General features: G+C 40.5%; 1 protein-coding gene and 1 long non-coding RNA gene across 2 annotated transcripts in view; both read right to left on the bottom strand.

The window, feature by feature from the left end:
* tacr1a (tachykinin receptor 1a) overlaps positions 1-27,846 on the bottom strand; it is a 98,549-nt gene that overhangs the window by 37,384 nt on the left and 33,319 nt on the right. The window contains exon 2 of the mRNA XM_031296555.2: positions 17,755-17,949. Within this exon, the coding sequence (XP_031152415.1) occupies positions 17,755-17,949 (195 nt within the window). The remainder of the gene's footprint in view (positions 1-17,754; positions 17,950-27,846) is intronic.
* Positions 313-11,937, bottom strand: LOC118494485. Its single transcript, XR_004896641.1, has 3 exons — positions 11,927-11,937; positions 732-891; positions 313-348 (listed from the first exon to the last, which is right to left on the bottom strand). It is a non-coding gene; the product is annotated as an uncharacterized LOC118494485 (long non-coding RNA).

Raw genomic sequence — 27,846 nt, 5'->3', positions numbered from 1 at the left:
CATTTGTAATTCATCGCCTAAGATAAGCGTCTTGGTTTACACAACAGCCAGAAGACGGAGGAGAAATGGAGGGTTTGTTAATACATCTCGGTCTTGTGAAAGCTAAAAGAACGTGATGACTCTCCAAACTGGGACACGTTAAAAGAACAAAAGCCATTTCCATTCTCGACTATTCTCTTGCAAAAGCATTAAAAAGCAGTGTTATTTAACAGTTCTCAGGTCTCTTATTTTTAGGGATGCACCGAATCCACTGGTTAAGATTCTGCCGAATCCGAATACCGAATCCTACTCCCATCCTCAGTCCATTAACACAGTAAACACATTAATGAAGTAAACAACATCCACAGCCTCTAAAATAGTTAAATGTAACTATTTAATGTTGAATTCATATGCTCTTTTCACATCGTAGGAAAGCACATCACTATCGCCAGATGAGTCACAATTTTGTTGTGCAAATTTTCGCTAACCAGTGTATGATGAAGGCATTTTGGGTGGGTGAAATTAGAAAGCTAATGAGCAGCAGCTGGCCGTTCGGTTGCTCCGCTCCCACTGTAGGGAGACTCATTTGCTGAGAGAACAGCTGACAGCCCGGGAGAGGCACTGTCTGGTTAACACAATTTTTTTAGTTGTGACTGTCCTTCCTTTACCTGAAGTTGCTGCATTTTGACTGCTGTCTGTAGATTCCTTCATGCACAACATCTTTCAGATGTTTCATACGCAAATGTTTTAACAGCGGCGATGTTGTGTATTGTTTAGGGTCCTTGCCACCACGAGACAAATCGGCATTGCAAATTGAAAATGTATCTTGACTTGAATCTCCTTCTTTTGACTGATATTACTGCCAAACAACACTTTTTCTGCTCACGAGTTCCATTTTCACTTTCTCACAGCCTACAGCTATGTAAACACCTTCCCATAATCAACGGCGGCGTCATTACGTCGACCAGCGTAGTGCGCGTAGTGCAAGCGTAGGGTTCGGTTCGGTGGAAAAAAAATTTAAGATTCAGCAGAAACCGAACCCCGTCAAAAAGTCCAATATTCGGCCGCATCCGAAGCCTGGATTCGGTGCATCCCTACTTATTTTCCAAAGCCGCTGTCATAAGCAATCCTACTTTCTTTCGTTTGAAAAGTCAGCCATGTTAGTCAGTTTAAAAACCCGATTATATTCGGGTTAAAGCATTACCCAGGTTTTTCAAACGCCATGTAAACACCTTACCCCGGCTAAAATCGGAATCTCATAACCTGGTTAACAGACCTAGAAAACTCCTTTAGTAACCAGTGTATTCCTGCATGTATACTGTACACCTTAACTGGAGTAAGCTTGGGTTACATGTCTGTGCATGCTCCGTAGGTTATAACTGCCATAGGGTGTTTTCACACATTAAAGTCCGAACCAAGGTCTGGACCAAGGTTCATGTTTTTGTTACATTGTATACATTTGATCCGGTAAGTTTTGGTTTCACACTGCAGTTATGCAAGCGCACTAAAGATCTAAACGTGACAAAACTACGTCCGGCCGTCATCACATACGTGAGCTGCGTCTCCAGATACTTATAATTGATTGGTTTGTTGACGGGCTTCCCCGTCCTCTCGTCTCCTCTCTCTGTGTCAGAGTTTTTTCAACCGACTGCTGCTCTCCCCTACTGCCGCGGCTCTTTTTGTTTTGTTGTGATGTTGAGAAGCGAGACACTTTCTTTCTGGAGAATTTATTCAGAGACAAACGGAAACCTACACTGTACATTTACTACCACTTAACAAATAAACTGCTGATGTATTCTCTGCTCTGATAGCTGACAGCTGTCTGCTCTGAGCGCATTCACCGTTACTCTCTCATGTAGCCTACACACTAAGCACCAAGCTATTCCTTAAAGGAGCTTCCCCGGTCTTGTAACACAAGGAGAGCCTGCCAGAGCTCTTTGTATTTGGTCCGAAAGTCCGAACCATCCAAAAAATGCTTTCACACTATAAACGAACCGGACCATGGTTCAGTTTGGTCCGGACCGAGACCACCTCTTTTTATCTGACCAAAATTTGGTCTTTTGATCCAGACCGTGGTCCGGGGGAGGTTTCACACCTCTAATTTTGGTTCGGATCAAACAAAAAAGTCCGAAAGTCCGGACCAAATGAGGTATGTGTGAAAACGCCCTTAGTCTATATTCACAATGTTCCACTTACGGGATTGCTCCTGTGACACCGGAAATTCCGCCGGATGTCCCGTACCTTCTGCTATCTTTGTGTTGTAATTCTAAACTCCGGTGGATTTATGAGGACTATGGTTAACTGCTCCTCAGATCTCTGCAGGGTAAATCCAGACAGCTAGCTAGACTATCTGTCCAATCAGAGTTTTCTGTTGTAAAACAACTTTGAACGTACACGTGTTCCACCAAAACAAGTTAATTACCGAGGCTATTTTGCAGCGGCACCGTGGCTCTGTCTACCGCTTAGCGCTGCCAAAGACGATTGTGATTGGATTAAAAGAAATGCCAATAAACTAGAGCACGTTTTTCTGCCATCCCAGAATGCTGTGTGGACTAGCCAGACCCTACTCTGAAGCGTTGTGGAGAAAGGTCTGGCAATGCGAGACTATAACCGCTCCCTCCCAACTACGCTGCAATGTATTTGACCTGGAAATAGAAGAGAGCAGGTGGCGACAAAAACAACAGCAACAACACAAGCTTTACACCTTTAAACCTACTGAGGACTTTGCCATGGCAAGTACGAAATCTACAGCGCTGAAAGGTCGTCCATGTTCTCCCCGCTTTAAAGTTGTTGTGATTTTGACAAAAGGTCAACCGGAAGAAGAAGCCTTATTCTGACCAGTTGTATGTTGGCAGAGCGCCACCTGAACCGGAGGTAGAGTTACTCACGTTATTCTTTCCATTCTTCCCCGCTCATGTATATGAAGAGAACTGAAATAACCCGGTTATTCACTTAGCTGGGGTAAGACCATACCCTTGTTACTGCTGTGCATGTAAACGCACTGAGTGTAACTTGCCAGGATCATCCACAGCGCTGCGGAGGAGGGTCTGGCTAGTCCACACAGCATTCTGGGAATGGAGAAAAACATGCTCTGGTTTATTGGCATTTCTTTAAACCAATCACAATCGTCTTGGGCGGTGCTAAGCGCCGCACGGACCAATGGCACCTCTGCAAAATAGCCTCGGGAAGGAATGTGTACGTTCAAAGGTTGTTTTAGTCGTGCAACAGAAAACTCAGATTGGACAGATAGTCTAGCTAGCTGTCTGGATTTACCCTGCAGAGATCTGAGGAGCAGTTAACCATAGTCCTCATAAATCCAGGAGTTTAAAATTCTAACACAAAGAAAGCGAAAGGTAACGGACATCCGGCCGAAATGAAAGACACCCGGCGGAATTTCCGGCGGCATCTGAACAATCCCAGAAGTGGAAAGTCGTGGATATAAACTTAGCAAAAAAAGTAAGGAAATTTGTGTTTGGTAGATTATTTCTATAAATTTAGATTAGGCTGTGGGTAAAGATGTTGTCTGGGTCAATTCTCTGAGACAGTGCACAGCCTCCCAATGTGTTTCAACACTGCTGAACAGCCACATCTCTGCACACAGTACCTCCTTAAACAAAAATGCTGAAAACAACTCACTGACACTAGCTTCTGTGTCCATCTACTTGGCATTCCCACTCTTTCTGGAGTGCTCCTCCAGACAGTGCATCATGAAAGCATAAATCATGCAGAGAGACAGTTGATGGATTAATTTACTGATCCTGCTGATTTGCATGATTAAAGTGGCTTTGTAGGCGGCAAGATGGTTGGTACGAGATCCAACATTATATTAAGAAAACAGCTTTTGTGAGGATTTTGCCTCTATGGTGTCTAAAAGAAACAATGGTGCCAGGAAAAAATGAATCCAGCAGCAAGCTTCTTTAACAGGTTAACTACAATGAAAATGTAAATGAGCTTTTGAAAACAACTAATTACCTCTGAGATGTACCTGAAACTTAGCAGCAGGGGCGATTCTAGGATCAGACCTTTAGGGGGGCTCAGCCCCTAATGAGAATGTGACACTGATATAATGCATGCAAAAGTGTTAATCTGCGACATGAAATTACCAACTTCTTCACAACCGTACTCCTGCTCTCCCTCTGACAGACAGAGACTCAGCCAAATATAATATAATGTATTCTTATGTAAACTATTTATGTCAACACAGACATTTCTGTTAGCCAATGTATCCCACCATAATGTGTGTATATATATATATATATATATATATTTAAATCCCACTTACAAATATGAATATATATTTCTACTGGTATGCTTCCTAGTAACATTAATGCAAAAATATGAAGAAAAAATCTATTCAACCTGTGTGTGCATGGTTAAAATTCTGAAGTGCAAAATAGTTCAGGCTACAGCACAAATATTTCCATCCATAGATAAGAATAATCAAGTCTAACCTCTGAATTTCTTTTCAAAGTGCACCAGATTGATGCATTTAAATGTTAAAATAGACAAAATTTTCTTACAGGGGAGCATGCCCACCTTCTAGTTGGCGCTAGCTAAATCATGGAACCCGCTGTTTATTTATGGACCGCTCGCTCACTGACAACATTCAAGATTGGTATGGGATCCCAATGCAGTCCCCTATGCCTTAGAAAATGCAAGAATAATTGTGTAACAGTGTCTGCACTGTGATTCAGATCCGCTACCAAATGTAATGGGTTATTCCTTAGCCCATGCTACACTCATGGATGAATAATAAAGCCTGGATACAGTGTTTTAGGCGGAGCATCCACGTATAAAATTACCCTGATGATCTGCGCTGCAGGCCAACTAGAGACCTCTGCCAGCTGGGCCAGCTACTTCCGGTTTAGCATTCTGCTAACTTGAATGTCTATGGGAAAAAGTCTTTTTGGGCCAGAGGGCATTATGTGACGGACACAGAAGTTGTAATTCCACAGTTTGGCTGCTACGTCAAATTGGCTTCAAAGCCCAACGCTTGGGGCCGATCTTTGGTTGATTTGTGTCTATCATACACTAGAAGATTTTGAACAGACTTTGAAAAGACTAAAGTCTGACACCATCTGACATCTAAAGACAATCATCCCATATCTAACGAAAATGACGGTCATACTATGTAAAGACTGCTCTTGCAAGGTCACAAATTTCAAGACTAAAACTAGATTCGTTTTGAAAAATGTAACCAAGCTAGCTAGCTACCGCTAGCGTCAGCTGGTAACTTAAGGGAAAGTTTGCAGATTTACTGTTTTGCTGAACATGCAGATGATTGGCGGCAGTACCTGAAGGTCCACGTTTATCTGCCAGTAAAAGTCCCGTTTGATGACTCGCTTCAGAAGGGTTGAAAATTGTCAACTTTCCCTCTTTAGCATTTAGCTTAGCGTGGCGCCTTAGCAATCATAAACAAAACTGGCTCTAGCCGTTTGCTGCTTCCTGTTTGGTGCTGGAGGGAGCCACCCATTGGTAGTTGACAATGTTCACATGATTTAACTTCACCAGCAAGACTTAAAACCTACGATAATATCAAACACGTTTGATTTTGTCGGAATAAGACGGGAAAAAGACTTTATGACCACCTCACACCAAACCATAGAGACGACGGTAGCGCGCCCCATGTTACTGCCGGCTGGATAATGTTGGCTGTGTAAACAGTTTACTGTATTACAGTGTCATCTTAAAGACCACAATGGTTGGGGGTTGAGTTTTTTTATTTATTTTTAAATGTTATAATGGACAAATTTTGTATGAGCTGATAATTGAAAAGGACTTTTGTTGTCTATTTATTACAAAGCATTAAGTTGTATCTAATTCATTATGTGGTATTTCTCATTGGGGGGGAGCGGGGGAATGTTTTGCTGGTCGATCCAAACATAACAGTGGAACTTCTCACAAAATGATTGATCGTTCTCGTTGGCATATGACGCTAATACAGGTGAATTTTCCAACAACCCATATTGTGTGCCAAATATTCCTGCTCAAAATTATCTTGAATGTGTCTGCTTGGACTACCCCCGACTGTGGTCGAGCTAGATAAGCTTTCGATTGAAGCGCCAGCTGAATAAATAGCAACATGAACATGTGTTCCTCTTCAGTGGCAGTAAACACAACACATGGGGTGGTTGAACGCTGTTCCATTGGTTGACATTTAGCGGCAGTATGTGCAAAATGTAGCAATGTGCCAGCAAAGACAACGAAGACTGCAAGCAAACATGGATGTAATTAATGCAGGGAATGAAGAAGGAAATGCATTCAGCATGTTTGTTAGGCCTCGCGGTTACACACAATTAATTTTGGTGGAAAAAAAGTTCTGTAAACAGAAACTCTGATTGTTTAGAAGGCTGGCTCATCGGATCATCTTGTTTGTGGAACAGCCCTCAGATTCATGTCTTAATGGCCACAGTCAAATGAAATACTGTACTCTGGAGATCCAAACATTCTCTAACGTAAAAAAGGGAAAAGCAGCATTGAAACAATGAAGTGACTTTAATTGTTGGATTTTTGTTAAATGTATTTACTAAAACTCTTCTGCTCCATTACAAGTAATTAAGTAAGTAAGTCTTGCATTGAAAATATAACTATAAAAAACTGCTACAGCTTTCCGACTGTGATCAGAAAGCAGGGGAGACACTTTGTTTCTCCGTTTACGCCTCTAAAGTGGGTACTTGCTTCGAAGCTAATCCCCATTACTCCCTCACTCGCTCTACCACACACTCCCCAGCATACACACATGCCAGCCCTGCTATTCTCTTAAAGAGATACAATAGAACGATGCAGACACCAGCACACAAGTACAAGGACGATACAACCGCGATGGCTGCAGCTGATTGGACGAACGCGTCACATGAGGCTGGTTGTTCCCGTATTTCAAAACCGATCATAATGGCGGCTCGTTCGGAATACGATCTTGTATTTTAGGAAAAAAGTTCACCGAAACATGTTTCTGAAAACATTTTAAGCGAGAAATACGCTAAGCAGTTGTTAAGTCTGTCTTCATTTCAGATTGACAAAGATCAGTTTAAAATATTTTCGTCAGCTTTTGAGAGGTGACAGGCTGAGCCAGACACGACTCGACACCCCGCTTCTCTAAAGTCCCTGTGACGCTGCCAGAATGCATTGCACGGTTGCTCCCATAGAAATTAATGGGAAGCGGGGAAATGACACTGACAATGGACACACACCATTACACTGCATACAATTTTCAAAGTTTCTTCCATTACTATATATCATCTGTAGATGAAGTATTACCTTGTAGTACCTTGTGTGGAGGGACTCCCTGACAGAGCCTGTCTCCCTAGAGAGCTCCAGCAGGCTCCTTAGCTCCCATTGATGGATGGCACTTCAGGGAATAGTAGCTGTACTATGTCACCTTGCTGTCATGCAAGCTGATTCAATAAAACCACCATCAACAAGGTCCACATACACAAAATAGACAAATTATACACAGTAACTTATGTTGTTTTCATTTCTGGTGCTGCTGCCTCTTCTCTCCCCCAGCGGACTAACATGCTTCAAATGTCTTCGTCTTGCAACAAATATGAGTGGCTGAGCTCATAGAATGAACTGTATCAACATCTATTCTACAGTATATGAGCTTTAAAGTATAGGTTATGTGAAGAAAATGCATGTTTACATACATAATTAAATTGTGCCCGCTTATTTAAACATGTGGCTGTTTGTATCAGTATACATAATTAATGAATGTGTGTGTTGGGAGGAAGGGCAGCTGTTCTTTTGACTTTGCCTGCCTGCAGAGGCAAAAGAATCCTGTAGGTTACAGGAGGCCTCGCTCCACGCTGCCTTACTGGCACTAATCTCAGGCTTGTGTCGTGTGAAGCCAAATTTAGTGGAGAGAAATCACAGGGGACAAAGTGTGCTCAGTCTGTGATTTCCTCTGTGTGTTTGAGTGTGTGTCTAATAACTTATGTGTATCCACTAAGTAAGTGTGTGTGTGTGTGTGTGTGTGTGTGTGTGTGTGTGTGTGTGTGTGCGTGCGTGCGTGTGTGTGTATGTCTTTCTTCAGCATAATATTGATCTATTTTGTTCTTGTATTTCTTTTTATATGAGAAGCAAATATTCTCTGAAGCATACAAAGATCAGGAAGATTCTCCAAAATGAGCACATTTCATTTATTCTTGCTGCTTTCATGGGGTTATTTGGTGTGGGTTAACTGTTAATAATAGAACTCGGAGCAAAATATATTTAGAAGTAAAGGTTAACGGTTGGGGTGGAGAGTATAGGTTAAGGTTATAGTCAGACTTTAAAAACACTATTGAACCAGATGCCACACATAATGGTTGTGACTCAACAAAGGACCTGTAGCAGCTTCAAAGCTCCTTTCTTCAGAAAGTTTGAGTTCAGAGGATATCAAAAACATAAACACCAGGTCATAAGTAACTATAGCTGAATTGAATGTAGTGAAGTAAAAAGCATAATATTTGCCTATGAAATGTAGTGGAGTAGAAGTATAAACTATCATACAATTAAAAAAATTCATGTACATCAAAACTGTTGTGCAAAGTGCAGCACTTCAGTAAATGCAATACTGTACATTCTACACAGGCTTGAAATGTGCAGAACAGCTGCCTCCCACAGATTATTCTTGCCTTTTTAAAGTTCCAGCAGCTGTTCAGCTATAACGACACTCAAGCCTTGAGTGAATTGGCACCATAGACCATATAAATATGGATGTAGTCTCGTGACGTCACCTATAGGTTTCTGAAGAGCCATAATGAAGCTCAAAGTTGGTGGCTCCCGGTGGCTCTGGCCGTTGCCATTTTAGCAGTGCCTGACGTCGGCTAATCCAAAAATGGGCAAAGATGTGACGCGTGGATGGAGCTGAGGCGGGCTGAATGAAGCCCAAAGTCTATGCTCGCCTCATGTGATGGCAGCCTACCTGTCACTCGAAACGGAACGCTCTTAATTGTGCAGAACCTTAAGCCTTTAACATAGGGTGACCAGACGTCCCCAGTTTCCGGGGACAGTCCCCGGTTTCGGTGACCTGTCCACGGCTGGAGCTGTCCCCGGAAATGTCCCCGGTTTTCACTGTGACTGACAGACCCGAAATTGGAATGAAAGAAAGAAAACATTGACCAAACTTATAGTCTGCACCCTACACATGCAGGCTCAAGACAGCTAGAGCAAGCACTGCTCAGAGCTCAGAAATGTTTTAGAATGCCCATATTTTACGATGCTAAAATTGCTGTTTATTTACATGGAGTCTGGTGGGTTTAGCGAACGCAATTTCGCGGACTTAGAAATCCTTTCCATAATGTTGTCTGACACTTAGAATATTAATCTGAGTCTGTCAGTGGCAAAACGAGCACTTTTATGAATGTAAATACAAGCTGGACAATTGTCCTATTAACTTACATTGTAGCTTGTTTCACCGTTGCCGACTGCAGCAATCTCGTTTAATACTGGACCAATGTCAAAGGAAAATATTTCCTCAATAGTTTTAATTTTATCGGATACTCAATGAGCTGTTGCAGAAACAAGCCCACCGTGAAGCAATAAAGCAAAAGCTGTCAGATAAATGTAGTGCAGTAAACATTACAACATTTCCCTCTGAGGTGTAGTGGAGTACTTATGAAGTAGCAGCAGGGGCGATTCTAGGATCAGACCTTTAGGGGGGCTCAGCCCCTAATGAGAATGTGACACGGATATAGTGCATGCAGAAGTGTTAACCCCCTTGCTGTGACAAATGGTTTGCAAGAAAATTAACATTGAACTTACATGAAATGTTATCATATTTGCATTCTGCATAAATCTCTGCACACCATTACTCTCTGTGAAATATCTCACAAACTCTTCACTCAACACATGCATCAGTACAACAACTGGCTCCTGAGTAATCCGGTTTTGAAATTGTAACAAAATTTCTACATGGTCTCCAACTTTATAATGTATTCTCATATAAACTATTTATGTCAGCACAGATATATTTTTTAAATTGCTTAGACAGTGTATCCCACCATAATGGTTATTATATTGCCAGATTCCAGACAATCCCACTTACTTATATATATCCCACATACAAATATGAATATATATTTCTACTGGTATGCTTCCTAGTGACATTAATGCAAAAATATGAAGAAAATAGTTCAGGCTACAGCACAAATACAGTATTTCCATCCATAGATAAGAATAATCAAGTCTAACCTCTGAATTTCTTTTTAAAGTGCACCAGATTGATGCATTTAAACATTAAAATAGACAACATTTTCTTACAGGGGAGCATGCCCATGGACCCCCCTAGGGGGGCTTGTGCCCCAGTGCAGCTCTAGGTCTAGTGACACCCCTGGGGCAGTGTCCCCGTTTTAAGTTTTACAAAGATAAAAACATTACCTGTTTTGGGGGTATTTACGCTTCTGAACTGAAAATGTCCCCAGATTTTGTCTCAGAAATCTGGTCACCTTATTTTAACATGGTTATTCGGCTGTAAAGTTGGGCATTTTAACATTCTCAAGTGGCGACTTGATGAACTGCAGTTTTTGGCACTTCCGCATTGGCTTAATTTTTCAGTACCGGAGGTTGTTGCTTGATTGGCAAACATTATTATGCCATTTTCTAAGTTTGTTACATCAGCCTTAGTAGTCAGTTTACATGCAAAGCAAGTGTGGAAATGAAGTTGCTGTTGCAGGCTCCAGTATGGAGACAGGTGCAAATGTAAAAGGAGGGCATGGAAGGGTTTCTAATCTTCTGCTCACTGTGTAGAAAGAAGTGTGTGTGTCTCTGTGTGTAGGTGTGATTATGTTATGGGGGTGTGGATGGTGTGTTGGTGTTCAACAGTTATCTACGGTATGTGTGCATTCACAAACAGTGTCATCTATTAATACTCTCCTGTGAGACCTTGCTTACTAATTCCCACTGACTGCGAAGGCAGCAGACAGGCCATCAGACAGGGTGACTGTAGCGACACCCGGAAAGAAAGACATGTAGGAAAATCGACCCGGGGTCAGCCTTAATCAGATGTGTCATTTACAGCTTCAGCAGCTCAGCTGAATGACTACTGCTTTCTCACTCAGCTCCTATGTGTCACTGATTACAGTTTCATTAAAAAAGTAATAAGTACAGCTGGCAGCCCTTGATGAACAATGAAATTGCTGTTGCACTGTTCATAACAAACTATATTTCCATGGAGAAATGTGACAGAGGCAGTCGAAGGGGAAGGCAATCGCAGGCTTGCAGCAGAGCGGGGTAAACACTTTTGCTGATGAGCTGAGAGCTTGCCCATCAGCAGAGCTGTGATCAGAGCCATGTCGCTGTGTGTCTGAGTGCCTGCATATGTGCGTCATTGCGTGGCTGTTTTACTGTGTTCGCTGAACTAGTCTTGTGTGTGCATTTGTGGGACCGTACCTGTTTTTATGCCTTCGTGTGTGTGTGTGTGTGTGTGTGTGTGTGTGTGTGTGTGTGTGTGTGTGTGTATGTGTGTGTGTGTCGACCAGTTATGTCAGTGGCATTGCAAAAAGACAAATGGAAGAAATAGGAGTTACTGGGTGGGCGCAAAGTGTAAATAAATCCCTTCCAGGCATCCTGCATTTATCTTGTGTTTTAAAGCAGCTTGAGGAGTTTGTCTAGCACAGCAAGGTTTCAATGTGTGCAAGGGGAAGATTAAAACAAACATTTGCATTTTCTTGCCTTTTCTTTGATCATAGATCATGAGGAGATGGAATTGGTGCACTTCGGCAGCAATGACAGCTTTCACCATTTCCTCTGCACAAGCAATGCATAAATACAGAATGTTATAATGATTCACATGTATGGTTAGTCACTGGTATGATACAAAGGGGCTTTGGTTTTATTTTAGCAGCCTAAAGATAGAGTATATCTGGAGGAAAGGTGACTAGTCAACTCTGACTGTCACTGGACAGCCAGACCGGGGTCACATAGTGCCTGTAAATCATTGTTAGTGCTTGTTCTGACCTTCTTTAACCTGCTGCAGTGTATTGGCAAGCATCTTACCAATATTCTAAGGCACTCACAGAGATTAAAATGATATGCAAAGAGTGTTCGAACCAGCCCATGGGAGAAATAATAATAAAATAATAATGTTAATAATAATAATAAAAAGGTTTGTCTAAATGTGGTTTTACTTAAAATCTTCCACAAGTCAAAATGTGTTTTGCTTGTTGTTACTTCCCCTGAATGTTTGAGCTTCTCTGTGAAGAATGATGCATGTGCACAGTTTGACACTAGAAGGCTGTTGTCACGTTCATCTGCTGAAGGAGGAAGGTTTCTCTGTGCTCACCCTGAATCTCAGTGTGTACATACATGAAACCTCCACTGCTCATACACTGAGAATGGACATTACAGTGAAGTAAGAGACATATCATGTCCAGCAGTTAAAATTAGGAAATTAACAATATTTGCATATTCACAGATTCTGGATTTTTACAAGGAATAGATGTTATGTTATGATTTTTTGACAAGGTGATAGAAAACCCTTAGTATTTTTAGGGCCGTCTTGAATGCTTTGAAGCTTTGAAGCTTCAGTTCACCATGGTAATCTACTTCAAAATCAGTATTCTTTTTTATTTTTTATTATTATATATGCATTACCCCAAAAATCCAGAATAGCCCATGAAATAAGGAATAGTAATCCAACATTATTCATTCATGCGTCAACAATCATAATTTGTTATTTTCCAACGCAGCGTTGTTTGCTGTGCGTGTGTCTAGGCTGAGGTGCGCCGCTGGGTACTAAAGTCGATAGACAGACAGACGGAGAAATATGTCATGCCTGCCTCACTTCATACTGCCGCCTGACCTGAGCTATCATCCAACGTTACCAGCACTGAAACTGTTCGCTTGACCACGTGAGGGCTAGCAGCTCGGCTGCAACTATCGGATGTCGAAAAAGTCAAGGGTCTGGAAGATGGCAACTAAAACGTTGAGTGCCAGATATACCAAAGGAAACTGGCATGTCACCAATCTATAACGAGTCTGGCAAATCTCCTGAAAGCTGTAACAGCTTAGCCTTGATAAAGTATGATTGCCATGCCTTTTAAATTATATGTATATATATATTTATAGGTATAATTTATTTGATGTGATTATCCAACTGACTCCGTTTTCTGTAAACATCTCTGCCGTCTGTCAGCAGCAGCAGAGTGCACAGCGGCTGGCTAACTGCCTGCCGAGCTGACAGACATAAGTTAACTAAACTTAAAGTGGCTATATGTAACTTTCAGTTTGTGTTGATTCTAGCGGCCTCTTTGGAAAAAAGTGATAGTGTTTTACCACTCCTGCTGTCATAAAGGTCTTGTCTTTACAGTGCTGTAGATTACTGAGTTAGCGTTACCGGGAGGTCATATAGTTACGATGAATGTTTTGCTCCGACAGAAAATCATTCATTTACAATAAAAGAATATGTTACTGATGCATTGTTGCATTTCAAGTGTAGCATACGGTAACTTAGCCTACTTTGCTAAGTTACCGTATCTTGAGCTAAACCGGGTAACATTATCACTGTCACTGTGTCATGAGCCAAAGCATTAAGAGTTTGTTGTAGCAACCAATGTAATAATAACTTAGGTTAATATAGCACATTTCATGAAACCCACGGACGCTTTACACAAGTAACGTTACAGGGGGACAACGGAACAGAAAATAATAAGAAAACAGAGTAAAAGGAATAAAATGTCTGCACTAAATGGAAGGAGGATGTAATTTAATTAAATTACATTTCCCACATTAAATTACATTGCGTATTGTAAAGTTATTTTATGAATGAAATAGACATATTACATACATGAGGGCCAATTCGGGGTGGGTTTTGAATCATTTACAATCCCGTATTGTCTCCATCTGTTGAAAGCCTGACTGAGTGTGACTCGGGTTATCGCCCGTCGTCTTTCACTTTCCCTTTCCCTTTCAGTTGTTCTTCGTTTAATTTCCTTCTTTTCCGTGATGGTCCTATCCCAGTATCAGCCAGAACTACAACATATAACTTCTAAAATAACATTAAAATACAATTAGGGCCTATAAAAAGAAATCTCCTACTACCTTTTACCTGGCTCAAAAGGCTGGATACGCTAACACAGGCTTTCCGGTGTTACAAAGAAATCTGTGACCCATCAGAATGAATTACTGTAGCGCCGCAAATCATTCTGTGACGGCGCAGGAAAAATCGGACCCGGGCAGATGCCTTACTAAAAGCTATATAAAAATGGCGTTCTTTTCACTGTTAGTCTCGTTTGCTGTTACAGGTCATTTAAGACCATTGTATGAAAAATGACAGAGCTTCAGAAACATTAAAAGGTTACATATAGTCACTTTAATCCTCATTTTCAAAAAGTTTCTATATCACAAACTTGGGTTTATTTTAACCAAATTGTTAAAAAAAAAATGTGGATGGTTCCATACAACTAGTAAAGTAAATTATCAGTTCACTACTTTCATTGAATTTGGGTGTTGTATTAAATTTTATGGCATTTGAAAAAAAAAATGAAAAAAGAACATTGAAAAAAAAAAGATAAAAGTGAAAAAAACTTTGAAAAAAGTGCCGAAAAAGAAGACCAAAACGTTGACAAAAACATTTTAATGTTAAATTTTGACCCAGAAAAACTAAAAGTTGCTTGTTGGTCGATGGAAAGACAACACAATGGTTAAAGGTGCTGTAGGTAGGATTGCGAAAGTCCAGGACTTAGCCAAAAAAATTCAACATCAACAACTTCTCAGTCCCTCCCCCTTTCCGCTAAAGCCCAAAACTTTCTCCTAAGCCCCTCCCCCCACAGGGGAGACTGAATGCGTATGCATGAGCAGTGATTGACACGCAGTTAGACACCCCCCCTCGCTGTGATTGGTGCATCTGAGCATGGAGCTGTGGATTTTTGCAAATCACACTACAGGTGAGCCGGAATTTTTTTAAATTACCTGCTTCATGTAGTTCTACTGGAACATAGGATCAGTTTCAGCAAATATGACAGAAAGTTAGTTTTATAAGTCTTACCTACTGCACCATTAAGTTAGAGTTAACTAAACTAAATCCTTGCGCAGAGTCCGTAGACTAATTGATGGACCGCGTCCCCCGGCTCCAGTCTCCCGTTTCCCCCCCCCCCGCCCTTACAGCATGTCTGGAGGTGATCTTTAAAAATCCGTTATATCTGGATTCTTTCTTGTGAGTCCCCCTTTTTGAGACAAAAATACGGACATATAATCTGAGTATTGTGCTAGATAGCTGTTAGTTTTCTGAGTCGTTTCTTCTAAATGGCCCATTAGAGAGAAAAACAAATGAATCACAGAAATGCAGTTGTTGCTGCATGAAGGAAAATACCCACAATCAAACAAAAAGCAGACCACAGTGCTATAAACTAAGGGAAAAATGGAGCTATTGAATACACAGCTAAAAAAAAAAAGCAGACGTTGACCCTGACTCAAAATCAGAGAATCAGAAAAACACTCAGTATGCCTCAGGACTAAAATCCTAAGTCTGTTATTCGAAATGTGTATTCTGTGCAGCTCTCTGGCTGAGCTCTCTAAAGCTGTTGCAATTCAAATGACTTACAATATAAAATAGGGTCTGTATTTGGCTACCTAAGTGAGTGCTTGAACATTTATTCATATTATTGAATCAAGGCAAAATTGCCTTGTCGGACAGCTGGCTTTTAGCGAAGTTGGAATCAATAGCACAGGTTACACGGGGACATTCCTCCAAAACAGACTCAGTCTGTTGTGGTTTGATTAACAACTACAGCAGGCCAGGTGAGTTTGCAGGTGGCTGTTCACATTAGGCTTCTCACATAAATCAGATTCTGCTTTGGTGTTATATGAAAGACAAGGTTTGCCCGAGTCTGACTCAAGGTTTTCTGTATGCAGACTTCTCTAAAAGTGAGAGTTAAAGCCATGGACACGTTAGTGAGCTAACATGAGTGTGAAAAGCTGAACTAAGTGGGAATCAAAGTTCTCAGCTTTGACCTAAAGGGTAGAGCCCTGCGTGGGACTGTTTTAATCCCGCTCCTGCCCGTTCGTGGTGGATTACCGACCATTTCCGGCCGTTCCCGCAGCTTGTGTGTTGGGTCCCGCCTGCATGGCAAACATTAGATTGATTGTCAATAGACTGACCATTGATTTTGTGTCTTCTCCCCTCCCGCAGGGAAACTAGTTATTTTAATGTGTAGTATTAATAAATATGCATATCTGTCGTAATAAGTAGCAAAATTACGTTCTAGTGCATAAGTACATTCAAGTGCAATAATGAGTTATTCTAGTGCAATATAATGGCAAAGTGACATTGTATTCATTTATTTATTTTACTTATTTTACAACGTGTTGTTGGCTGTGGTTTGCTTTGCTCAGGTTGTTTTATTTCGTCTTTTAAAGTGTTCATATTATGCTTTTTGGCTTTTTCCCCTTTCCTTTATTGTGTTATATATCTTTTTGTGCATGTTATAGGTTTACAAAGTGAAAAAGCCCAAAGTCCACCCCAAAGGGACTTACCATCTCCAACAGAAAACACTGTTCAACAACTGCTCCAAACAGCTCTATTGTAGTCCAGCCTTTACTTCCGTGACAAATGTGCGTCACTTTGTAACACACGTTATAATGCTCGCCTAGCTGCTAGCGTGGCACGCCCTCATACTCTACTTCTGACTGGCTAGTAGTCCTTACCTAGCTACTGCGCATGTGCGACTCCCAACAAAGATGGAACAGAAGTGCGATGCCCCACTCAGTAGCTAAAATGGAGAGCTCAACACAGAGTGAAGACAGGAGCTGCAGCAGTGTGTAGTACAACAAAAATATGGTGTTTTTGAAAATTAAACCATGTAAACCTATTCAGGTATAACCTCTAAATACAATTATGAACCTGAAAATGACCATAATATGAGCACTTTAACAGATTTCCTATTTCCAATTAATATTAATATCCCTCAAGTGAGAGAGAGATAGAGTAGAGGAGTGTTAATAAAGCATTTGGCTGGTGTTTAACTGGATGATGCACTGTGTGCGTCACTGATTTTCTAATGAAACCAAGCTAGGGGAAAATAACAGTCAGTTACAGCACTGATCAGGAGCAGCGCTACTAAATCCCAGGACCCGCTGTCTATTTTTGGACCGCCTGCTTCCAGACGCAGCTCCCGCTAAAACCGCCTGCTCCCGCAATATTTGTGTTGGGTCCCAATCTCAATGCAGTCCTCTACTGAAGGGCACTGATTTATAAAGAACTGAATGGACAAGGAACCATGTGGTTTATCCACTGTTAGCAACTGGAAATTCTACTGAAACCTCAGATTAAAGGATTTCTGATAAAAAGCTGAAAACTAAAAAAAAAAAAATTTAAGTGCTTGAACCTGCAATACTGTCTTTTCATTCCATTAAATTGTTTTTTTCAAAACCTATTCTTTGTTCATTTTTTGTTCATGATTGATTTATTCTCAGTTGTCTGTTATTGTCCTGGTTTAATGTCTTGACATGTTTTGATGTATAAAGCACCTGATAAACTGTTCTTGAAAATAATTTGCCTTCTTCCTCTTACTAGAATTACAAATTGAAAATGAATGGTGGAGTGCTTCAATCAAATTGTTCTTTCCTCCTGTCCAACTTGATTTGTTTGCCATTTCAGTGGAGGGAGAACACAAATCCCCCATGATGTGCCTCAATTTATTCACTACAAAGCACAGAATGCTTCCGTGCTTTTTCGCTGCGCTCTCTCATTTGCACTTACAGTAATACAAACAACATCCTCCCACATTTGCTGTCTATTCAAAAGCAATTAATGATGCTTGTTGACTATCTGAATGGCTTTTGCACTCAAAGACTCACATCTTTTTGAAGTTGCACACGGTGTATTCGGGCCAGTCGATGTAGCACACCACCCGGCCGGCGTCCTGGTATGTGTTGGAGTAGTAGTACTGGGGGAAGGCCAGGAGCAGAGCCAGCACCCAGATCACTCCCACCACCACCTTGGTCTCTGTGGACGACATGCGCTGCTGCAGAGGGTGGATGATGGCCATGTACCTGCAGGGGTGAACGGGAGCAGAATGGTGAGCAACACCTGAGCCTTGATCCTAAACCCGAGAAAACTTTATATATTAGTCACCACCTATGACATAATGCAGTTGGTATGATCACTAGGGCTGGGTTAAAATAATCGATTATCCAATTAAACTAAATTTTTTGTTTGAGTGATCTGGTCACTATTAATAATACACTTTTTAATGTATGCCTTTTCACCATGGATGTATGTGGGCATTAGAGTTTAGATTCTCTGCCCGAGCCCGAGCCCGACCCAAGCCCGGCCCGAAAGCCGGGCCAGGCCGTTATTTTCTGCCACTATCCTCGGGCCGGGCCGGGCCGGGCCCTTGATCAAGCATTTGTGTTTTTTTTAATCATTACTTTATTCGCCTAATTGGGTGGGGAGAAAGCTATGCCATAATCAGAAATATTATCTATATAGGCTATATTTAGGCCAAAGTAACAAATGTGTCCAAAAAGTTGGACTACAGTTACAAAATGCAACACGTGTCATGCGCGGAGTCTCCTCCTCTCGCACACATCACACCGGGGCTGCTGGGCTGTATGGTGTAGCTTAAGTGCAACATGGAGATTGAAGATGTAGGCTAAAGAAAAAAAGAAAAACAGGAGAATTACCTTTGAGCAAGTTTGGAGGAAAGTCGGAGATATGGAACCATTTTAAACAAGTCGTGGGCAGGGACAACATGTGTCGGCTTTGTCGAGTGTATTAGGCTAAGTGCGGCACGCTGCTCGCCTATGACAGCAAATAAAACGGGGACTTGGATGATGAACAGACACATGAAGCAGGCTCGCCGTGGCAGAACAGATGATAGTCAGCCTCTTTTGTTACATCTCCAAGCATGAGGGCGAAGCAAGCCCTCACAGAGAAATGCGTTGAGTTCAAACAACTCTGAATTGTAGTTGAGAACGTCAGTTATTTTGGCCCACGTATTAAAAAAGTGTCAGGTTGAAATCGGGCTCAGGCTCATAATTCCAGTTAATGTGTCGGGCCGGGCCGGTCTCGGACACAACGTGCACGGGCTCGGGTTGGGTCGGGCTTGATTTTTTGGGCCAGATCTAAGCTCTAGTGTGCATCACGTGACGGGCTGGGAGAAGTTAAGGGGAAAACACAGGACATTCACCCAGGAAACTGGTGTCCGTGTGCTGGGAGTCCTACGGAAGATTCAATTCAATTTCAATTCAATTTTATTTATAGTGTCAAATCACAACAGAAGTTATCTCAGGACACTTTACAGATTAGGTTAGGTCTAAACCACACTCTATAATTTACAGAGACCCAACAATTCCCCCCAAGAGCAAGGATTTGGTGTGACAGTGGCGAGGAAAAACTTCCTTTTACTGTTAGACAGTGTTGGGCAAGTTACTTCCAAAATGTAATACATTATAGATTACTAGTTACTGTCATTTGAGAGTAATTAGTTATATTACAATATTACTGTCTCTGAATTGTAATGCGTTACACTACTTTTGCATTACTTTTGAGTTACTTTCATCCAAATTAACAGGGGAGGTTTGATTTGGCAGCTAGCTTGTGAATTTCACCACCGGATCAATAAAGTCTCCTCTTTATCCACTTTAATACATCATAGATTATTCATATTTTGTATAATTAATATAAATATGCAAAGTAACTAAAGCTATACAAAATAGATAAGTAAAACGTATAATAGGCAAGTAGGAGAAAATGAAAATACTCAATTAAAAGTATGGCATTGTTGTACAATGTTTGTTTATAGCACTTCAATAAGAAATTCATGTTGTTTAGGTTAAAACACTCTAAAGGAAATGTTCAATTATAGTGTGATTAAAACTCACTATTAACATTATTTACAGTACTTGATTTACAGCTGATTTGTGAAAAGGTAGCCTACACAACCTTATTTAACAGTAATTTAGTTTTACTGCGAACCGTCACAGGAAGTGCTTTTATTTTGAAGTAGGCTACACGGAAGTTGTCTGTTGTGTAGCCTACTCTTGCTAGCTTACTGAGAAGCAACATGTCCGTCAGGCTCAAGTTGTTCACTTTCTTGTTTGTAAAACAGCAACATATTGAACAGTAAATGGTCACAGTAAAAGACAAGCGTTTTTGGTCGTCATTCGAAGCCATTCCACTACAGGCATAGTTACTCTCCACGGCTGATAAAAATGCAATGATATTTACGTGTAGCAAGCTTCAACATTAATTCCCGACATGTTTATATCTGTCAGCCGCTGACGTACCGTCACCTGTTGGGATATACATGCTGTCCGTACTGTCTCTGGTTCTGACCACGGGAACAGAAACAGGACAGCTCACTTCAACGCAGCGTAATAACTCCTGAAAATAATATCCATCTCGCAAATGTATTTGTCTCTGCAGTCATCTCAACCATTGAATACAGCGACAGGAAAATAATACGGCTTTTTTTTTTTTCCTGTGAAGAAATGTGTTGGTGTTGGTGAATTCTTAAAAAAAACAATGCACCACTAAATGTTGCGTTAAAATGCATTGTAACTCGCGTTACTGAGATTGTAACGAGTATAATATTACCGAAATTTAATTAGTAATGCGTTATATTAATTCGTTACAGCAAAAAGGAATACATTACTGTAATTGCGTTATTTTTGTAACGCGTTACTCCCAACACTGCTGTACAAACTTTATAATCTATACTCTTACTCCTCCAGCGTAACTCAATATGAACAATATTTATTCACCTAAAAATAGCCTTCTAATGTCCCAACAACCACCGCTACAGCTCAGAGCTATTTCATTTTTATGGATTTTTTGGTAGAGAACTCTGCTCCCCCTGTGTTCTCCCTTTCATTTCACATCTTGGAAAGCACACCTTTGAGACTTTACACTCCAAATATCTGTCTGTGGGTAATATCTGATTCCTCTCAATAGGATACCTTTGTCATTAGCTGGCAATCAGTATGGGCAGCCGGTGCTAGACTGCATGGGTGACATACACCTCCAATTATCCACAAATAGCATCTAAACTGCCATGGCAATACAACAGTTCGATATAAACACCATGAGGCTGCTACACTGTTTTCCTGAAGAAAACGGGAAGTGATTAAGACAGAAGCTGCTGTTAGAGGCAGAAACCTTGGACAGAACCTGCCTCTTGGTGGGCAGCCATCTGCCATGACCAGTATTTTAACCCAAACCACAAACTTTTTTCAAATCTTGACCAGTTGTTTTGGTGCCTAAACTTAACTGTCGTAGCATCAGGACGCATTTTGTCAGCTAAACAAAATTGGTATTGTAACTGAAATGCCCCAAACCTAATTGATATTGAATCAATCACAAATGTAATCGAATTGGGAGCTTGTGAATCGGAATCAAATCGATTCAGGAAATCATTGGCGATACCCAGCCCTTATGATCAACTTTTTTATTTAATTATTTTTGGGGCATTTTAGGCCTTTATTTTGACAGGACATGTTGTCAGACACTTATCTGAGCCTGTCAGTAGCAAAATGAGCACTTTTGTGAAGGTAAATACAAGCTGGACAATTGCCCTATTAACATTACATTGTAGCTTGTTTCGCTGCTGCCAACTGCAGCGATCTCGCTTAATATTGGACTAATGTCAAAGATTGTTGTTCCCATCAGTCACTTAGACACAAAAACATAGGAAAAGAGGTTGAAAAAACCCCTTTAAAGCCTTTTCAACCACATTGTCAAAGTTTCAGTAATACAAAACCAACACAACAATTTGTGTGACTGTCCAAATGTTTTATAATTGCACTGTACATAAGAACAGTCTGTTCAGTATAAAATATATATAAAGCATAGCATAAATTAATTTAATTCAAAGAAACAGAATTAGTTTTCTGCCTAATGGTGGTCATTGGCTTACTTACCTTGTGCATAAATGTATATTACAGTAGACAATGCAATGCATAAATACATACACTAGGATTGTAGCCATCTGATTTAAAAATATGACTCTAATCTGTTGCAGTAACTGTAGCTGTAGGAGAAACAGTTCCCAGATCACACTTATACGGCTACAAACAAAAGATAAGAACTACAAACCAAAACTTTGCATCGCAAATCCAATTAGATTCATATGCAAGTGTTTGATAGTTCACCTAAAGGCAGACTGGAGGAGAGGATAAAGAGTTGTACAGATGGAGGCTTCATTGTTCAGTGTGATCACAAGTTATTAAGGTCCTTGATGTAGGCAAAGTGTAAAATGTGGCCATTTGTGTTAAAGTCATTAACTGAAAATAGAGTTACTGAAAGGGTAAGTCAAACTTCACACTGAATACCAAATCTGCTAACTGCTGGAGACTGCTGTGTGGGTTTTCCCAGGCAAATCATCATCATACATTCTGGTTTTGCACATTATTAATTCCTTTTTGGCAAGAGGTTCATGCCATTAGAAAATGCAACCTCTCATGTTGGATAGCTATTTGGAATTCTGAGCACAGTGGGCAGGAAAGTCATTACTAGAAAGTGGCTAAAACCAGCAATACCTACAATTAAGTATTGGATTGACATTATTTATGATATCTATAGGATGGAAAGAAACACTTTTTTAAAAGACTGCAACAAGAAAATGATTTGAAAAAGATGGTAAAGTTGAATTAAGTACATCACACCTGTATGACAATCATTTGTAAATTGAGGTCTTTATTTTTGTAAAGTAATTTGAGTATCATGTTTCAATATATTTTCCATATTTAAACTTGTATTTTTATTTAAGCTACTTTATTGGTCCTTATTAGTTTCTGTATTATTTATTGTAACTCAGTTTTACTATCCTTTGATACAACTGCATTTTACAGAAGGATTGGATGCATAAGACGTGTTAGTCCTGTGAGGATTGGTTGGACATTGTTATAACTCAATAAAAAGAGAATTTAAAAGCAAACTTCACATTGAAACACAACCTGCTGGACACAAACACACACACACACACACACACACACACACACACACACACACCCGCCCACGCATCTACATCTTTTTGAAGTTTACAGCTTCAATTTGCTGGTACAAAAACCAATTCCTGGATAAAATGCTGGTTTCTGGATGGGGATGTAAACCAACACTAGAGTTACATTACAAAGAGTGTTTGCTATGAAAAATAATTCTCGTCAAATGATTCCCCTCGGCGCTTGAGTAATCATATGGCATTGTCATAATCATGCTCCTAATCAGAGAGACGACAGAGTGCATGAATAACTTAAAATGACCGTGTACATCATTAACACTGGGCCGCATCAGGAAATGGGTTTTCAAACACTATTGCTAGCAGAATCCATTTCCTCAGTAAACATATAATACTTCAGGATGTGAGGAGAAAATGATTATACTTATATATACTCAGTTCATATTTTATCCTCTGCATAGATTTTTAACTTAAGTTCATCAGAGATTTGGTTGTATTGATTTACTTTCATGTAAATCCCTCAAACGTTGGTTGTTCGTCCTCATTACTCAATAACATAGAAGCTATATTGATGCGTGCTGGTTTGATTTAACATTTTATATATATATATATATATATATATATATATATATATATTGTTTGGCTCCCTTTTAAGCAGTGCTCTCCAGTGAAATTCGTCCTGAGAGGTCTAATTAAATGCTTAATCCCACTAATAACTCAAATGAATCTGCTAAATGGACGTTCTCCCTTTAATTATATAAGAGACAAGAGGGGGCTTTTGAAATCAAACGCTCCCGGCGGTATGCTGAAAATGGAAGATCACAGCCTTGGCTTTACTTTGGCTCTGCTTCAAACAGCGCTGGCAGCCATGTGGCTTTTCTTCATGTAGGTGAGTCATAGTCGGGCTGTTGATGTCAGAATCAAACACATACCTGCAGAGAACAGTGGTCTGTTCACTCCACAGCCCAAACCATCATCACCCCTGCTGGCAATGCAAGCATTGTGCTCAGATTAAATACATCCTGGACACCCAATCAGACAACAGTAAAGGTTTAGTCATTACAGTAAAATGGGCACTCAATCTGTCATGATTGAAGACTGAAGTTTATCAAGAATGATGAAAGAATCTGGACTATTCTCTGGTTTTATACAGAATACAAAAACTTTATTCCTTGAGTAAAGTCAGAACTGTAACCACAGACTGTATATTACAGTTTTTTCCGATCGCTATGACAATTTTTTCAATACTTTTAACAACTTTCCTAAACTCTTAACACAGCACAACATCCGTCTGTGTAGGCTATACATTTAACACATTTATTGTTGCTTTGACACAAAATGCATACAGTTAACACAAATTTAAAATGCTTGAACTTCTTTTACACACAAGCTCAACCAAGACCAAAACAATTGATCTTTACTGACCAATTTGCAAATGCTTTCACACTGTATGTAGAACAGATAACATCATGTTCTAAACCTAACGTATAGGCTAAAGTGAAAGTGAACAGCTGTTCACAAATAACACAAATATACCCCCTCCATTTTATTCCATTGCTACTGAGAAACAGCTGACAGCTATGCAAATAGATCAATCACAGCTGACTCCCATCTAGGAAACACACTCAGGTGTTGAGGTTCTTTCAATCGCATGACCATATGTTACTGTACTGTACAGTAGTAGTACATACAGTAAAAAAGGACCTATTTGGGCTGATTTTGTGTGGAAAAGGAAGATGAAGATGATCACAGAAAGTAAGAAAAATTGCTGCACAAGTGAGAGGAAGACGAGTACCAGGACAATTCTGTCTCTGTCTTCTTTTTTTCATACAGTAAACTGTACATTCTATAAAGCTACTCTGAGATGGGTCATTCATTTTTTGTATTGAATTTCTGCAGCAAAAGAAACAAAATGCATACATTTACTAAACCCAACAAAACAAAAATGTAGAGAGGCTTCAAGAGAAACTGCAGTGTAAAACACAATCTATGATCAATACAATATACTATTGTCTATATTGTATAAGGGCAGACCTGACACATGTAAAATAATGCAGTTTCTGTAATTCCATGTGATGTTAGTGTTTTGTATGACATTGTGCTATGATTGACTAAATGTTCCTGTTGGAAGAGAACATGTTAGTGTTTTGGAAGAATTATTTGATTTTGAGACATGTTTGCATTGTTTTGGTGGACATAGTGTATTGTGTTAGTGAATTATTGTATTTAGAAAATTAGTGTTAGAGTTTAGTTTTCAATGTGTGATTTTGAGCATGAAATTAACTGTTTTGTCAATTGTGTGTTGTAGGTGTGTTGGTGCGTTAAGAGTTTAGGAAAGGTGTTAAAAGTATTGAAAAAATTGCGATCGGAAAAAACTGTAATAATGGATGTAGCATCGGTGACGCCACCCATTGGTTGTGGACTGCCGTTTTGAGGCCAGGAGTTAGCATTTTTGCCGTTGGCATCTTGGTGTTTTGGAGCCTGGTCCTACCAGACTCTTGTACATTTCATTTGTACAGAGAGTCTGGCCTCTCTCTATTGACAAGTGTTAACTTCCTTGAAGGTGGGTACTTTGTTGAAGTTTAAAACTATTGGATCTGCCCAGAGCCACTCTGGATCTGCCATAACCAATCGCTAACGTTTGGTTGTGACGTATGTCATGCGCATGTGCAACAAGAGGGGAGACCGTCAAGGCTATTAGCATTAGCACTGCTAGCGTTAGCCTTAGCCAACTCCTTCACCACTAACAGAGCGAGCTGGAAAATCAAACTTTTCCCGAACCCCGTGGGGAGGATGGCCACAACATCATGGCCACCAACAAAACTCAGCAAAGATTGTTCTTGCTCGGGCTTTACCTTCTGGATATTCAGCGGTCCACAACGGACCGAATGGCTTCGCTCGCATCTTTCTAGTGCACATCCTCAACGTCATCGTTCTCAGCCACTCCCTCTGTTCGCTGATTGGACCGCCAAAAACTTGGGTCGAGAAAACCCAAGACTATATCGCGAACCCAGACGGAATACTGAAGAGAAATGAAAATTGAGCGTAAGTACGTAGGAGGGTGGAGCCAGGCTAGGTATTTTGGAGCCAGAAGTGAAGTACGTTTTACATCTCACTACTCAATAAGAGTGGGGAAAAATGGAAGAGGTGACCGACGCCTGCTGTACAAACTTTATAATCTATACTCTTACTCCTCCAGCGTAACTCAATATGAACAATATTTATTCACCTAAAAATAGCCTTCTAATGTCCCAACAACCACCGCTACAGTTCAGAGCTATTTCATTTTTATGGATTTTTCGGTAGAGAACTCTGCTCCCCCTGTGTTCTCCCTTTCATTTCACATCTTGGAAAGCACACCTTTGAGACTTTACACTCCAAATATCTGTCTGTGGGTAATATCTGATTCCTCTCAATAGGATACCTTTGTCATTAGCTGGCAATCAGTATGGGCAGCCGGTGCTAGACTGCATGGGTGACATACACCTCCAATTATCCACAAATAGCATCTAAACTGCCATGGCAATACAACAGTTCGATATAAACACCATGAGGCTGCTACACTGTTTTCCTGAAGAAAACGGGAAGTGATTAAGACGGAAGCAGCTAAAGCGACAGATGGAATTGCCTGCCTTCAAGCCTGCCAGTGATTTTTTGTCCTTTTTGTTTTCCAAATTGCATTTGAAAGTAGGCTGTGGTAATTTGATCATGGATGTGCTTCCTCTGGATTATTGGCCTCTCAGGGGGTTGTTGTTGTTTTGCAGAAGGTTACGTAAAACTCTCATCAGAGATAGACTAGGTGAAGGTGACAGAGTCTGGCTGTGTGTGTGTGTATTTGTGTTGGGTAATTTGAAGGATTGTCACTGTTGTTATTGTCCACAGGCATACATAGGACTCCTTTAGCCACCTCGGTCTCATCAATAGCAGACACTCCTTGGTCCTGTACAAAACCAATGTCCACCTGCACACCACAGCTTCCTCTCTTCCCTGGTTGAGTGTGTACTGTAGCCAATGTGTGTATTTGCACATAGAAATGCTCTTTGTAAGCAGTGTGTGTCCACTGAGGGTGAAGATGATCCGAAAAATCCGATCCTCTCAGCATTTAACCCTCCTCCGCAGCGTGTGGAGAAGGGTCTGGCAAAGCGAGACTACATCAATGACAACAATATCCACCAGCCAGCCAAGTGCCCTTAAGCAAGGCACTAGCAGCCTCACAGCCATTCTCCATGCTCTAATCAGAGTTGATTTTTATGTGACAGGAGATGACATGTGTTGATTGGAGTGTTGTTTATTCAATCAGAGGTGACATAGCTCTGAGGCAGCTGCTCAAAATTATCAAAAATTTTTTTTTTTGTGTGTGGCATTTTCAGGAATTTATTTGACAACTTGGGGAGAGAAAGGGGGAATGACATGCAGCAAAGGGTCGGAATTGAACCTGTGGCCGCTGCGGCGAGGACAAAGCCTCTGTACATGGGGCGCATGCTCTACCAGGTGAGCTACCTAGGCACCCCAAAAATGATCTAAATGTTTGACACTGACCATGATGGATGTGGATTTATAAAAGCACTGACGCTGTCTATCAAAATCCTCAGACTGAAATTAACAGGGGGAGTTTTGATGTGTTCCTGCTCACTAAGGGCAATACATCCTAATGCAAAATGTGCTGTGTGTTCAGCAGTGTTGGGCAAGTTACTTCCAAAATGTAATACATTATAGATTACTAGTTACTGTCATTTGAGAGTAATTAGTTATATTACAATATTACTGTCTCTGAATTGTAATGCGTTACACTACTTTTGCATTACTTTTGAGTTACTTTCACCAAAATAACAGGGGAAATTTGATTTGGCAGCTAGCTTGTGAATTTCACCACCGGATCAATAAAGTCTCCTCTTTATCCACTTTAATACATCATAGATTATTCATATTTTGTATAATCAATATAAATATGCAAAGTAACTAAAGCTATAAAAAATAGATAAGTAAAACG

Source organism: Sander lucioperca, chromosome 2, assembly GCF_008315115.2.
Source record: "Sander lucioperca isolate FBNREF2018 chromosome 2, SLUC_FBN_1.2, whole genome shotgun sequence".
Lineage (NCBI taxonomy): Eukaryota > Metazoa > Chordata > Actinopteri > Perciformes > Percidae > Sander > Sander lucioperca.
This window is presented reverse-complemented; position numbering and strand designations above follow the sequence as displayed.